At 44.3% G+C, this 14,458-nt stretch overlaps 2 protein-coding genes across 6 annotated transcripts; one reads left to right on the forward strand and one right to left on the reverse strand.

The window, feature by feature from the left end:
* The first annotated feature begins 227 nt into the window (after positions 1-227).
* Positions 228-6,625, forward strand: LOC133924825 (mechanosensitive ion channel protein 1, mitochondrial-like). 3 transcript variants are annotated; one of them, XM_062370548.1, is made up of 7 exons: positions 228-467; positions 1,488-2,331; positions 2,744-3,015; positions 3,244-3,344; positions 4,193-4,300; positions 5,179-5,397; positions 6,304-6,625. In XM_062370548.1, exons 2-7 carry the CDS (start codon positions 1,571-1,573, stop codon positions 6,406-6,408), a joined length of 1,566 nt encoding a protein of 521 aa, XP_062226532.1. In that variant the 5' UTR covers positions 228-467; positions 1,488-1,570; the 3' UTR covers positions 6,409-6,625. The 3 variants fall into 3 exon arrangements, with proteins under 3 accessions (XP_062226532.1, XP_062226533.1, XP_062226534.1); XM_062370549.1 differs by having other exon boundaries at positions 1,494-2,331; XM_062370550.1 differs by having other exon boundaries at positions 1,578-2,331.
* Positions 6,626-9,555: 2,930 nt separating this feature from the next.
* Positions 9,556-14,183, reverse strand: LOC133924826 (uncharacterized). 3 transcript variants are annotated; one of them, XM_062370553.1, is made up of 3 exons: positions 12,384-14,183; positions 11,900-12,052; positions 9,556-10,419 (listed from the first exon to the last, which is right to left on the reverse strand). In XM_062370553.1, exons 1-2 carry the CDS (start codon positions 14,166-14,168, stop codon positions 11,927-11,929), a joined length of 1,911 nt encoding a protein of 636 aa, XP_062226537.1. In that variant the 5' UTR covers positions 14,169-14,183; the 3' UTR covers positions 9,556-10,419; positions 11,900-11,926. The 3 variants fall into 3 exon arrangements, with proteins under 3 accessions (XP_062226537.1, XP_062226535.1, XP_062226536.1); XM_062370552.1 differs by lacking the exon at positions 9,556-10,419 and adding an exon at positions 10,439-11,550; XM_062370551.1 differs by lacking the exon at positions 9,556-10,419 and having other exon boundaries at positions 10,438-12,052.
* Between the last annotated feature and the right edge of the window lie 275 nt (positions 14,184-14,458).

A 14,458-nucleotide genomic window follows, 5' to 3' on the forward strand; every position in this document is an offset into this window, starting at 1 on the left:
ATTCGGTCGAAGGAGGTGAAACAGCTGGCCTAGAGAGGATATGCGTAGGCGTAGATAGAGAGAGCTTGAGAGGCAGTCGCGGCATGTGCAAAGGCATACTTGTCATTTTGCGAATTAAAAATAGGAAAAATAAATTAAAATGGATTAAAATAGGTAGAATGTGAGAATAAAAAAGCTCAATGTTTTAGGGGTCATTTTGTTGAAATCGATGATTGAGATGTCAAAGTATATCTAAACCATACCTTAGGGATGTAAAAAGTGCAATTTTCTCTTGTATGCAAGGGGCAGCGGCGGCGTGCAAATAGGTGGCCGAGATCATCGACTGGCTCGCCGCTAGAACAACGCTGCCGGCCCCTCCCTCTCCCTGCCGGATCCCTCCACCACTGCTTTCACCACAGTACCGCTCGTCTCTCGGTCCAGTGGAGTGTAGATCCATCCGGAGTTGACTGCGGTTTCTTCCTTTGCTGGTTAGTAATCCTAGCTTGAGCGGATGGATTCCCTTGTTCTGCGAGTTGGTTGGTTTGGTTGTCGATCGAACCAAATATTTCCTCCTCCCCACTCCATTGAGTTAGTTATGGATTCGTGTGCTGCTGGTGCGCTACTAATCCAATCCATCCATCCACCCATGGTTCGGTTGAGTTCTTCGAAAATTGTTGACACATGTACCCAACTACGGCGCCTGTGCAGTTTGTTTTCCATAAAATCTGCAATGCCCATAGCTGCTTGACCTAATAATTTTGGTTGTGCCAATGAATTCTAGTGTCGCGATTAGGAAATTTGGGGGCGCTAGTTCTACTCAGCAGCAGCGTGGTGAAGTGGCTGTTCTGATGTTGGGCATGGTTGCAGTTTGAACCTGAAGTATTTGATGCTGGTTTCATTTTGCAATCAAATGGAGTCGGGGTGGTGGTTGCCCTTTTGTTTCTAGAAACGTAGGGTGCTAGTTGCCTCACAAGGACACTTGCGTGGTCGGTTTGCAATTTAGCGTTTGGTGTTAGCTCTTTAGAAGTTCGAATCCAATTTTAGGATGCCAATCATGTCATCTGTTGTTATGGTTGAGTTATTTGACACCGTGGTTATTTCTTGAAGCAGATAGAGGAATATTTGATTGTTTTTTTTCCTGTAAGTTTGTGTTGCCAGAGTTTGACCCCCAAAATTTTCGGTTAGGCATCTTTGGCTCCATGGAACTGCAGTTCCAATGATAGGATTTTTCAGATTTTTTGCATCTAGAGAGTAATTGTATATGCTGCAAGCTCTTATGTAATTACACTTCAATACCTGTGCGTTGATAAATAAGCTCACAGGGATAGTGCAAAATACACGTGAGGGAAATTATGGTTCATCCTTTGTTTGCTAATAGAGTTTTGATACTAATCTCTAAATTGATGAGCTAAACTTCCTATTTACGAGAAAAAAAATGCTAGGACTCTCTTATTGCTTTGATTATGTGGACATGTCAAATTTGCTTATTGATCTTTTTCACTTTTCAGGACAAGAAATTCTCTTGGCTTCTTGGTTTGTTCAGAACTCTTTCTGTGGACTTCATGTCAAGTTGGTATTAAAGCAATGCGCAATGTCAGGAATTGCAGCAATTGTGCGTCGGTCATGTCGTTCAACAGATAGTCAGAGTCTAATGGAGACATATGTTGGCCCATGTGTATCTTCTGGTGCTTTGGCTTGGTTCAGCAGCTGTGCTAAGGACTCAAGAAAACCTGACATTTCTGTTGCTTACCAGATTAAGGCAGTGGATTGGTATTCCGCAGTTAATGATGTGTCAAAGTTCAGCAGAATGCCCCTTTCATGTCATGTGGACAGTAATTGGTTGATTACTTCGAAGTCCAGATATAGTGCATTGCCAGGATTTGCAGGTGTTTCAAACATCCGCCGTGCATACTCCTCAGACACTGGAGTAAAGCCAGAAGCTTTGCAGAGTACTGTCTCTAATGATCCTTCTGTAGAAAGCGGTGATCGGAGTTCTTGGATTGAGATATTAGATAATGCTCGCAAGTCTACTATGGATGCTACCACTGATGCTGGCAAGAAAGCTAAGGAGCTGACTGATGCAATTACACCTCATGTCCAGCAGTTGCTCGATTCAAATCCAAACCTTGAAAAGGTAGTTGTTCCACTTGGCGGGACACTATTTGGTACAATGATGGCATGGTTTGTCATGCCTATTATTCTAAGAAGGCTTCACAAGTATGCATCACAAAGTCCTATATCAGCACTTTTGGGGAACTCAGCCAAGAATGATGTTCCATATCAAACTAGCCTCTGGAGTGCATTAGAGGATCCTGCAAAATATCTTATCACATTTATGGCATTTTCAGAGATGTAAGTTTCTATTTAACTTTCTGAGAGAGGTTTACCCTTTTCTGTTCTGGTGGGAATGTTCTTTACTAAAGACTATTGTCTTCAGAGAATGGCACTTTAGTCAAGTCGCATCTTATTTTAGGAAAACTTACAGTGGTTGCAGTATTGCTGTAGTCATTTTGTTCTTTTCCAAAGAACTCGAGATATGCATCTACTACTTACTAGGATAAGCATTCCAAATTGTCAATATTTCTTCAATATTGTCAAAGTTCCATCACAATGCAGGATGCTTTTTTTTACCTTGTTGGTTCATATTTCTTTACGATGCAGTCACACACTACACATTTTCTTTGACAATTGTGTTACTAATTATGGCCTGATCAGGAAGTGACATATTTTCACTGATATTATGTTGATGGTTTATCTTCCTTAGGGCTGCAGTTATTGCACCAAGCGGATCAACTTATCTCCCACAGGCATGGAGGGGTGCATTTCTTCTCTCTTTTGTATGGTTCCTTCATCAGTGGAAAACCAACTTTATTGCTAAAGCTATGACCAAATCAGATGCCTCAAGTGTTGACCGTGACAAGATATCAGTATTTGATAAGGTTTCTTCATTGGGACTGATTGCCCTAGGAGTAATGGGTGTTGCTGAAGCTTGTGGTGTAGCTGTTCAATCAATATTAACTGTTGGTGGTGTGGGAGGTAATGTATTATTGCTAACTGTTATGTTGAACAATACGTTATACGTTACATATATTTGTGTTTTATTCAACAAGGAAAAATGCATACATATGGTTAGGATGCTTTTCTTTTTCAGCGTCCCGCACATAATATTATATGCACTATTGCTGCTCAGTTTGGTGAATTCTAACTTTCTTGACTTGGTAGATAATACCTATATGAAATTATCCTCTGTTGCTTATACTGTAGGTGTTGCTATTGCTTTTGCTGCTAGAGATGTCCTAGGTAACATGCTCAGTGGGCTCTCCTTGCAGTTTTCTAAGCCATTCTCAATTGGAGACTACATAAAGGTGCCTTATGAACACTTATTTACTAAAACCATAGAATCATTATACATTCAGTTAAGTTAATTGCCAATCAACTTAGGGACAGTACGGCTAAAATATTCATCTATTAGTTCATGATAGATGTTGGTAACAATAATTTATTTTTTATGTTCGTTAGATGCCTGAGTTAGTGCCAGGAGGTTCCCAAATAAGTCAATAAGATAAGAAAAGAAGTAGCACTAGTTGTGGAGTGAATGATATTTTGCATGCAGTATAAGCCATGATCTCTCAGTGCTATGAGGAGTTCATCTTAAAGAAGGGATACATATTTTGCTTGGAGCATCTTGTAAAGAGAGTTTTAGATTCTTCAGAGTTAAGGCATTGCAGTTATTCAGTCAATGAAGGTTGTAAACTGGAAGTTAGAAACGATATCTCCAGCGATACCAATTGATGGTTGTTAAAGGGATTTAAGAATATAATACGGACATGGGGAACCATTCAAACAGTAATAAGTGTCATCTGTTTGGATACAATATGCTTTTCCTAAATTGCTAGTTTCATTAGTGTTTCTCACGGTATTTGTGCTTTCAGCTCTTGATAGTACTATACGCAGGTCTACTTCTCTCATCCATTTCCATGCTGTTAGTCTGTCATCTTGTTTTCAGTAGTTAAGGCGGGAATACTCTAGAAGAAACAGTCATGCCCTTTTCTAATCGTGAGTCAAACAATAACCTGCTTCTTTAAATGTAACTTGTGCTTGCACACAGTCATAAATGCACTATTGAGTGGCTGTATGTATCTTTTGTATCTTTTTTTTCTCTAAAATCTACAGTTGCAGACTCATGGTAACTAAAAGGAGTTTTACATTGTAGGCGGGTTCAATAGAAGGCAAGGTGAATGAAATAGGACTCACGTCTACTTTATTGACCAATCCAGAAAAGCTTCCTGTCATAGTACCCAACTCTCTGTTCTCCAGTCAGGTATCATTATAGTCTATGATGATTCATAGCTTCTGTAACTGGATATTTTTAAATTTCACAAACACGTGTGCATGCACCCGGCCAACCATCAGTATGTGTACACAAGCTTAGCTGCATATGTAATATGTAGTAAGGACATTGGACATACTTTCTGCACCATCTGACTTCTGTTCATTTTCCTATCCTGATTTTGCTTGTTGCATTGGATGTATGATGTCACACTAAGAAAAGGCGTATTTTCTCTACATGGTGTGATTTTTAAATGATGCTGTAATAGTTTGGACATTGGTTGAAGCCCCTTGAACAAGATTACATGTTATATTTGGCTTGTCTATACGGTTTGATTGTGGAACCACTCTACATTCTGGATTCCACTACTTGGGATATTAACAACATGGATGCATCTAATATATTAGCATTGTTAATAATTTGCAATACTAACCATGGTTGATGATTCACAAATCAACCGACACAGTAGTTTTTACTGTTGAAACCTACTCTTGCTTTTATCTTTCCTACTGAACATAAAAATTTGAGTATTTATTTTTTTTCCAAAGGTGTACTTGTAGACCTTTTTTTTCAGTTCTAGTCCCATTTGGAATGCATGAAAGCATAGGAATTTTGGATATTTAAATCCTTCGAACCTTTGTAAGATTTACTTCTATCAGAATTCTGGAAGCAAAATAAATATTGGCTCAAATCCTTTGTTTGATTAGTTAGTTAAAATACACTAGAAAGATTTCAGTATGCTGTATTCCAAGAATGGCGCGAGGATTTCTTTAGTGCAATTCGTTTTGTCTTCTTGTCTGGGATAGGCTTAGCAAAGGGCCAAAGGCCTACCTTGTATCATGACATGACATTCTTAAAATAATTTGTAGATGATAGTGAACAGATCACGAGCTATTGGGCGGGCTAGTGTGACAAAGATTCCTATAAGGATTGAGGATATCGAGAAGGTTCCTTCTATATCAGAGGAGATAAAGGTTATGTTAAGGTCCAACCAAAATATTGTCTTGGAAGATGATCCTTTTTGCTACCTCTCAAGATTGGAAAGTTCATATGGAGAGCTGACCATCGGATGCAACATCAGAAACATGGTATGTTTGCTTTCAGTGTTCTTATAGCGTTAGTGCTGGACACTTCTCTTTTAGCGAAAATGGATCTTGAGTTTCATGAGTGGGGCTTTCTCGATGAGGAAATTCAGTCAGATAGCAATGCTGATTCGTGAATAGCGTTTCATGCTTCCACTACTTTTTTCCCAAGCAATTATGCTTCCGCTGCTTTGTTGGAGAGATCCATGGAATCTCAAAAAGAGAAGGAATACAGCCTGCGACTGAAACAGTAGGATAAATTATATGCTCATGAACTAGATCAGGAGGTAACATAAACAAAGAAACAACATATTTGCACTATTCTTTAGTGATTGAGATGTGATAAAAAGATGTTTCGGATCCTGTGGAATCGATATCTTTATCATAAATTGATGCTTATTCTTATAAGATCACATCGAAACAGTTTTGTTTGAGTCTTGTCCAACTAGTAAGAAGTTTGTTGTTGGTGTTTGGTGCAGCAAGACTGACATGTGATTCCAGGTTGTCATTGCTGGATGGATGGTCTAGTTACTATATTGACATCAAAACATGTTCTGTTGAGTCTGTCCAACTTAGGCAGTTTGATGCTGATATTCTAGAGTTATGCTGCTGCAACAGCTTATTTACTCAGTGGCCAAGTGTCCCATTTCCGATGGCCTTCGGTCTATTACTCCATCTACCCACAAGTCTAATGAGATTATTAGACAAATCTACTCTATCACTTCCATAATCCTGATTGAAATTTTCATGAATATAGTTGAAGTTGAGAATAGTTTAACCGTACGCATTTCTAGAATGACACTTGTTATACCAGTTCGTTACTATCACAATTGATCGCCAAGGGTGTAAAATAATTTAGAATAGTCCTCATCCTCCTGAAATTCTAACATAAATATTATGTATACGTTACAGAAAAAAGATGAGTGGGTTTCTGCAGAACAAGATATTCTTTTGGGAGCTGCTAGGATAATCAAATCGTATGGCATTGAACTGGGAAGCACCATGCAGTGCTGTTAATCCATGCTTTTGAGACTTTTAAGTAGGGTAAGTATTTCAATATTTAGCTCCTGTAACCTGTAGATAATACTATCCACAACTGCTATGCGCACTTTTCTTCTTTCATTCCTGGGTTACATTTTCCATTTACCGTTTATTGCCCAAATGTGACACCATTGCATGTTATTTACTTCTCACATACTTTTACAAGCACTGTTGGAAAAATTTTATGTGACATTGTCGTTTTGTAAAATTGAATTTTACGTGCGAGTGCATGTTCTCTCAATCAGCAGTCAGCAGACACGGGACATTGTGTGGTGAAAATAGTCATATTAGATTATAATTGTGATTTTAGTAGTTAATGATAACATATTCATTGGAACTAACATATTTATCAAGAATATATGTTAGTAAGTCTTATGAATGTAATACATGAAGAAGTCACCGAAACCGGAACAAAGTTTGGTTAAATTGGAAAAGTATCAGGAGAAATAACTACACCAGATGGTCCGGTACTCAGAGTATTTACACTCACCAGAGCATCTCTGTTAAAGGGGGACAGAGACATGAAAGTCTTACCGGATAGTCCGGTGATGAAGTAAGACCACATCGGATAATACATTGGACAATAAAAAGTGAAAAGATGAAAATGAAGCAGAAGAACCTATCAGAATAGTCTAGTGATTGATTTGAACACACCGGAGGAATGCACTGGAGCATTGTTGATAAAAAGGAGAATGCAGTGATCTCACTGGAAGGTTCGGTGCTCTGAAGATTTGTACACTAGAGCATATTTTTCAGAGAGGGTTGCATTGGCTCGGCTGACTGAGGATAACACACCGGATGGTCCGGTGATGAAGTGATGTGCACTGGAGAATGCATCGAAGCAATTTACACAGAGAAGATGTTAGTTTGGTTGGCTAAGGTATACTCATCGGAAAGTCCGATGATGAAGGTGGAGTATACATCGGAGTATCCGATGTTCACAGAGGTTTGAGTGGGGGTCCAACGGCTAGTTTGTGAGAATATACTCACCAGATAATCCGGTGTTAGTATCACTATTCTCACCGGATCATCCGGTGTTAACAGCTTTTTAGAGCTGTTGGGTTAACGGCTAGTTCGCGAGTTTGAGGCTATAAATACCCTTTCACTCAGTCATTTGAGGGTGATGGAGTCCAGAGAAGTTCATATACACCTAAGAAGATATTCAAACCACTAAAGTGCTTAAAGTGATCATCTAAGACGATTAAGTACAAGATTCGTGAGTGATTAGTGTTTATAGACATAGAGAGAGTTGCTATGTGATTGCTGCCTGGAGAGTGGATCAAAGAGTAATATAACAGAGTACCTCTTGGTATGTTGGCACCTTGGAGTCTTGGTGACTCGGTGGTAATCTTGTTGACCCTCCGACTTGGTGTGGAGCGGCGGCAAGACGATTGTGCGGGGACGTGGAGACCCTTGCCTTTGTAGCTCAAGTTCCGAAGTGATCACGGCGGTGAGGAATCGGAAGAGAGACTAGTGGTAAGACCTTATCTTGATGGCTCATCCGAGTGCAGGTCTTGTCTTTGTGACTCGGTGGCTCAAAGATCATGACTGAGTGTCGATTGGAACATATCCTTTGTGAAGCTCTAACGTAGACTAAGGGTAGTATTTATATCATAGATACTATGGGAAAAAAATCTTTGTGCTGAGTTTGCTCTCTCTACTTTATTTACGTTTTCATATTACTTATTTGCAATTTACCTCTTTAGATATATTGCAAGCGATTTGATCGGTAGAGTAAATACACTAGATGAATCTAAAGTATATTTAGATAGAAATTAATATAGGTTTATCTTGTATTGTTTTTGAACTGAAATAGTTTTAAACGTCCTACACATTGTTCAATGGAATCTGCATGCTAAAGACTGAGTTGCATTTCAGCCATTTTTAGGCCTGAAAAGTTCCTTGATTAATAATTAGCGTTTTTCAGATATATCTTCACTTCCATCAATTTTTTGAGGAAATTTCGTCATTTGCTGGCGAATTCCGTTAGCCTGCATACCGACATACGTGGGGCATAGGATTTTGCGTACCGTGCGGGGGCAGAACGTCCGTGTTTTATAACTTCAGACCAACTCAATATACGAATGTTTTCGGTACTGCTATTTCCTTTGGAACCAAGGTCAAGTTTCACGTTTATCGTCTTCGGTTTTGCATGATACTTGATCCAGTACTGGGGACTTCATTGCCCACTGCAGGACATTTTGCTCCGCGTGAAGTTGAAGGGCGGCCTGTTACCTCTTTTTTGTAAAATGCTCTAACTTCGAATCACTAGGTGTTTGACATAGTGCTCAATAGTGTTACCTGATACTGCATGTCCCAAGTAAGATTTTACCGCTCTTTTACCATACTGGAGTATCCCAATCAGCCATGCAGACCAACATTTTTCTACGGGACTACACTTTTTTTTATCCTCGGAACTCTAAATGCTGCCGCCTAGTCATGTGTGCCAGTATTGTCCCGAATACATAAATTCTGGAGCGTCGTTGGAGAAGGTTTTGTGCAAGCAGGCGGTAGAATTTGGAATAAGTTGCACTTTTATTCAAATCAGGTACTAGTACTAATAAGTTATACAAGAAGGGGCCGGTCCATACTAAATTTATGCGAGGGAGCTGGTACGGTACACTTTACGACTTGTGTGACTGTCTGGTTTAAGTTATCAAATTCTTCCATCTATCATTGAAAAAGTTCTGTCCCTACCACGTTACTACTTTAAGTTTGTCTTCTTCTGTATGTCATTGCCATGTAACAGCGTTAATTCTGATGATACATAAGAGAAAAAACTAATTTTATCTTTACCTACGTGCTATTGCTGTTAATTTCGTTACAACAGCAATGGCATGCAGGAAAATAAATTTTTTAAGTAGTGGTATATGAGGGATAAGAATTTTATTTTTTTTGGTGGCAAATCGAGATTTTTAAATTTTTTATAGATCTCATGGTTCTATTCAAAGTATTTTAAGAAGCGAATAAAGTGTGGTTCACTTATGGCATCTTCAATGATGAAAGATAGTTGTTATGTCTTAGCTAAGAGAACATACTTTTTAATATTGTAACTAGCACGATTTCTTATATCTCATATAGAAGAAAGAGAGTAAATAGAGAAGAAATGAACGATCTATTTGGTTGCTGTCCTAGGTGAGGTGCCCGGGGATGGTTTTGTTTGGTCAGGCATGGATGTAGTTTTGTTGTTTGGATATTATCATTTGCTTGAGCAAAATGTACTCTCGAAATACCGCTTTCTAACACAAAAAACGTAGAAAGTCAGTGCGCCTCCACCACATAGCGGCATGCCAATCAATGGAGTTTGTCGGCGCTGAGGTTCCAACAATGGAGTGCCAGAGAGCACTAAAATGAAACAAGGACTCTTCTTCGCTTCTTCTAAGCCCCTTCATTTGTCAAGCACGTTGCTCCAGGGCCTCTGTCGTCATGAGATCTCATCCACGAGCAGGCCGACCGTGAGATCTGCTGGTCCTCGTGCGAGCTCTCCGAGCGGAAGGTGGAGACGCGCTTCCGAATCTGACCACGAGGACCGGAGCCGCTTCTCCGAGCGGAAGGAGAGGGTGTCGCCACATATCAGCCCCTCCGCACGCCGAGCTGCGTGTGCGCCACCTCCTTGTCGTCCTCGTTATTGTCGACGGAGGTAGTTGCAGAGCGCGGCGCGATAGAGCTGGTCGATTCCCTGTGCGACGTGCGACGGAGGTGGCCAACGTCCAGTGCCGAGCCCTGTGCGGTGGAGGTGGCTGGCACCCCGTGAGGTGGAACCGAAGGTGGAAGTGAAGCAGTCGCCGATGCCCTTTTGCAGCGAACAGCTATCGCCCTGTGCGCTGTCGGACGGGCAGGGGCGCGAGCTTGAGGCGAAGAGGCCGTCAGGCGGGCGGGGGCACACGCGGAGCCGAAGGAGGAAGCAGCGGCGGATGTGGACGACGCGCTCAGGCACGCACACTCAGAGTAGCAAGTTCTCAGGTGCCTGTTTTCATACGCCTAAGCCTAAGCACACTTTCATGAGTCAAGCTACACATCCGGGTAGCAACCAAACACGATTTATGTCAAGCCAGGCAAGGCTCGTTCAAATGTTACTTAGGGTAGTAACCAAACAAGCTTGAAGAGTAGTACTTATAAATCATCTTAGCATCTCTCTCAAAAACCCATATAAATTTTAAGAATTATGCTTTCTCAGCTAAAAGATAGTTAGCTATAATCATTGAAAATGATAGCGCGTGATATCACTAGTATCAAGGCTGCAGCTTGGATGCCTGCGATCCGCACTTGGGCAAACCGAGATTTTACACGGTCCGCCAGCATTAAATACTCAGCAAAAAAGAAAAATGGCTTCACGTACGAAATCACACTAGGACGTTAGCACGGAAACATCCCTTTTCCTGCCCATGTGCACGCAGGATTCAGCTTTCGCAAATCTACATGCACGATTACCAACTGCCTGCAAATTGCGCGACATGGGCCGAACATATCGTCGCAGCGCGTCGTAACGTTGCCACCTGTTCAGGTAGCCATCAACGAGCCCTGTTACTGATGGTTCGGAGCAATCAATGACCATAAGCACATAACCGAGCCCTGATTATTATTATGAAACGAAGCACGGAGCCGATAAATGCGGTCATCCAGTCCCCAGAAAGGCAAAAAAGCCCCCGAACACGCTGCCGCGGCTTGGAGTTTCGCCACGACAGCAACCGTGTTAGTGCCGACGCAGAAATGGACGCGCTGATCTGATTCCAGAGACGAACACACGCCCCCAGACCAGGACAGGGGACTGAGCTCTCTGTCCATCCCATGCCCTGTGATGAGTGATGACAGAGTGATGGCTGCCATGGTCACGCTTTGACAGAGCCCATCTCCCATCCCCACCACCACCACCACGCCAGTGCTACGGGCACAGTGACTCAGTGAGCCTGCCTGCCCCGTCTCCGTCAAGCCCCAAGCATAGACCACCGGCGTAGCCGTTGGGTGGGGGCAGCGTGTTGACTTGCCATGGAGGAAACGCCCGGCCAAAACTTTGCGTTCTTGCGTGGTGGGGCTTTGTGGAGTGTTTGTTACACCCGTGAGGGCGAAGCGCAAAACAACGCTGGAAACAGACGCTCAACCGAGACTCGTCGATACCCTCTACGAATATAGAGTAAATTTAAAAATATATAACTATTTTAACACATATTAAAAAAACTAATACTTTCGGTGCTTATTTTTTAAAGCTAAAACTATTTTAATATATATTAAAAAACTATAACTTTCTCACTAAATCCACCTATCACCCTCTGATAATCGATAAGCTCATAATTAATCCTCCTATTTTAACACATATAGTTTTTTTCCAACATATATCAAAATAGTTATAAATTTTTAAAATACATATAAAAAATTATAATTTTCTATAACATATGTTAAAACAGTTAGATTTTTAAAATTTACTAAGAATATATATCCATACTGGAAAAGAAGAAGAATTTTTTTTAACCTTCTTATTTTCATCTGTCGAATGAAGTTATACTCCTGCTACTTGGCTGAACTCGCCTTCCCTGCATACGCCTACATCGATGGTCATCGTCTTCTCTCCCTTCCTCCCCTCCTCGGGAGGAGACAGCACTCTGCAGCAGTTTCGCCTGGGAGACTGCGCATTCATGTGACAGTGCATCAGTAAACTATGGTAAAACACCACAACACAATACGTCAAATCACATCGTCAAATGTACTAGCAAATGCTCATTTTTGCACAAGGTTGCCTCTTACGGAGCAATTGGGTTGGATACTCTAATCCTAGCATACAGCTGCACAATTCTGTTGATTCAGTACTTAAAAGGAGTTGGATATATCCAGTAATATCAAACTGATACCAGTTTCTCATCCCTGGCCCGTTGGCCTTCTCTCTAAATGGCAATGCATCATGTGCTGTGGTTAGTATGGAATAGAAGGAGAAGGAATGAATGGGCAAGAAGGATTACCCTGTCCCATAACCTGGGGTCAGGCTTCTTGAGCACGACGATGTGATCGAGATGCGCGTCCGGGTCGGCGATATCCCACCGGCACGTGGGCCGCGTCTCGTTGGGGTGGCGCCACCGCTCGTACCGCGTCACCGTGGTCTCCCCGCCGCGCCCGGCCGCGCGCCGCGACGACGACAGGTAGTACACCGCGGGCTTCTGGCACGGGCTGCGCGCCATGGGCCTCGTGTTGAACGCGTACGCCGTGTAGTCGGCGCGCCGGTACCAGTTGAGGAACGTGCGCGCCGGCATCTCCATCTCCCGCGGCGACATTATCCCCCTCGCCACCAGCACAGTGAAACCCCACGCCACTGACACCGTCCACTTGTTGGGACCGTCGTAGCAGATGGACTGCTGCATCACCCCCGCCGAGTCCAGCTTCACCGGCCCATCGAACAGCCGCCGCACCGCCGCGGGGCGCCACCTCGTGTCCGGGAACAGGGGCTTCACGACGTCGAGGTGGTGCAGCGTCACGATCGGCGCCACCGGGTGGGACGCGAGGAGGCCCAGGAGGTCGCCGTACACGTCGTACTGGTGGAACCCCGGGTGCTTGGTGAGCGGCACGCCCAGCTCTGCCATGCACGCCTGGATCCGGTCGTCGCTGCCGTACAGAGCCGGGTACCGGCGGAGGCACCCGTCCTGCATCCGCGCGAGCGCCTCGGCCAGCGGCCGGCTGATGGCGAAGCCGCCGCCGCCGTAGGCCATCCCGTACGAGAAGTAGATGTTCTGCAGGTGGCTCTCGGAGAGGGAGCCGATGTAGTAGGGCTGGCGGTGGTCGAACTTGTTGAGCACGGTGAGGAGGTTGTCGGGGAAGAAGACGGTGTCGTCGTCACCCATGACGAACCAGCGCACATCGGAGAGGCCGAGGCGGAATGTCTCGGAGACGATGCGGGAGATGCGGATGGCGGAGCGGTGGCCGCGGCGGTGCGTGTAGGGGAAAGCGGAGGTATCTGACGAGATCCTGATGGCCGGAAGCCCCGTCCGCACCGTGGACATGTTGGACTCCCGGACCTTGCGGTCCAGCCACACGTAGCCGCGCATGTCGCCGCGCGGGCGCCACCACACCTTGATGTACTCCTTGCGCTTGTCCCAGAACCGCGACGACGCTGCGATGCCGAACACGACGTGCTGCAGCGTCGTCGCCGTGGACGCCGCGACTGCGGGGAGCTTCTCGGCGGCGGCGCCATCGGCGGTGAGGTTGGCGGACAGCCGGGAGAGCGATACGGAGGAGGTGGAGTCAGGCGGGCAGGAGGCGGCCGACGACGCGGAAGTGAGGAGGAGGTGGAGCGTGTAGAAGAAGTAGACGGCGGTGAGCGGGAGGAGGAGCAGTAGGAGGAAGCGGACGAAGGAGGCGGTGACCGTCTCCTTCGCGCCCCCTCCCTTCATCCCCGGCACCGTTGCTGCTGCAGTGCTGCTCACCCACACCGCTTCGCCCCCCAACGCCGTCTCCTTCCGCTCTTTCGTCAGCCGACTGATTTCACCGGCCGAATCAGAATCGGTAGGATTTCGCGGGGCCGAGAGGCTTACACTGGCAGAGTGCGGGAGAGTGCCAGGTCGCGCATTCTCCCGGCGTGTTTTACTCCGCGCCTCCTCCTCCTGCCCTCTCCTCTGGTTCGAGGCCGGGGAGTGTGGGGTTCTTCTCGGCGCTTTGGGTGGGAATCGGTGCGGTGGGTGGGTCGGCAAGCGCTTCGGTTTTGTGCCAGCTTTTGCCAACCTTTTTACGAGTTTCTCCCCTTGGCGGTACTGCATAGTGCATGCCTCTGCGGGTGACGCTGGTTTGGTCGCATCGATTCAGGCGCGTGATTTGGGTGTTGGATGGTGTACAGACTATACCGTTTGGATGTCTGAATCGGCTTGGATGAATTGCATTGGGGTTCAATGCAAATTCAAGGAGTAATTGCATTGCTCTCCGATACCAATTATTGTGTTTGTTTGCCGAAGAAATCACAGAATGGTTATCAAATCACTAGCAAAATCCAAATTATGTTTGATTGCAAAAGAAGTGAAATTGGTTTGGTTTCACACTCATCAGCGGCCTT

Source organism: Phragmites australis, chromosome 7 (assembly GCF_958298935.1).
Source record: "Phragmites australis chromosome 7, lpPhrAust1.1, whole genome shotgun sequence".
In the NCBI taxonomy this organism is placed as follows: domain Eukaryota; kingdom Viridiplantae; phylum Streptophyta; class Magnoliopsida; order Poales; family Poaceae; genus Phragmites; species Phragmites australis.

Coding starts and splice junctions, on each gene's coding strand:
- LOC133924825 (XM_062370548.1), top strand. CDS start 1,571: ATGTCAGGAATTGCAGCAATTGTGCGTCGGTCATGTCGTTCAACAGAT. Junction 4,301..5,178: donor ACTCTCTGTTCTCCAGTCAG/GTATCATTATAG, acceptor AATAATTTGTAG/ATGATAGTGAACAGATCACG. Junction 5,398..6,303: donor GATGCAACATCAGAAACATG/GTATGTTTGCTT, acceptor TATACGTTACAG/AAAAAAGATGAGTGGGTTTC.
- LOC133924826 (XM_062370553.1), bottom strand. CDS start 14,168: ATGCAGTACCGCCAAGGGGAGAAACTCGTAAAAAGGTTGGCAAAAGCT. Junction 12,053..12,383: donor ACCCCAGGTTATGGGACAGG/GTAATCCTTCTT, acceptor ATGAATGCGCAG/TCTCCCAGGCGAAACTGCTG.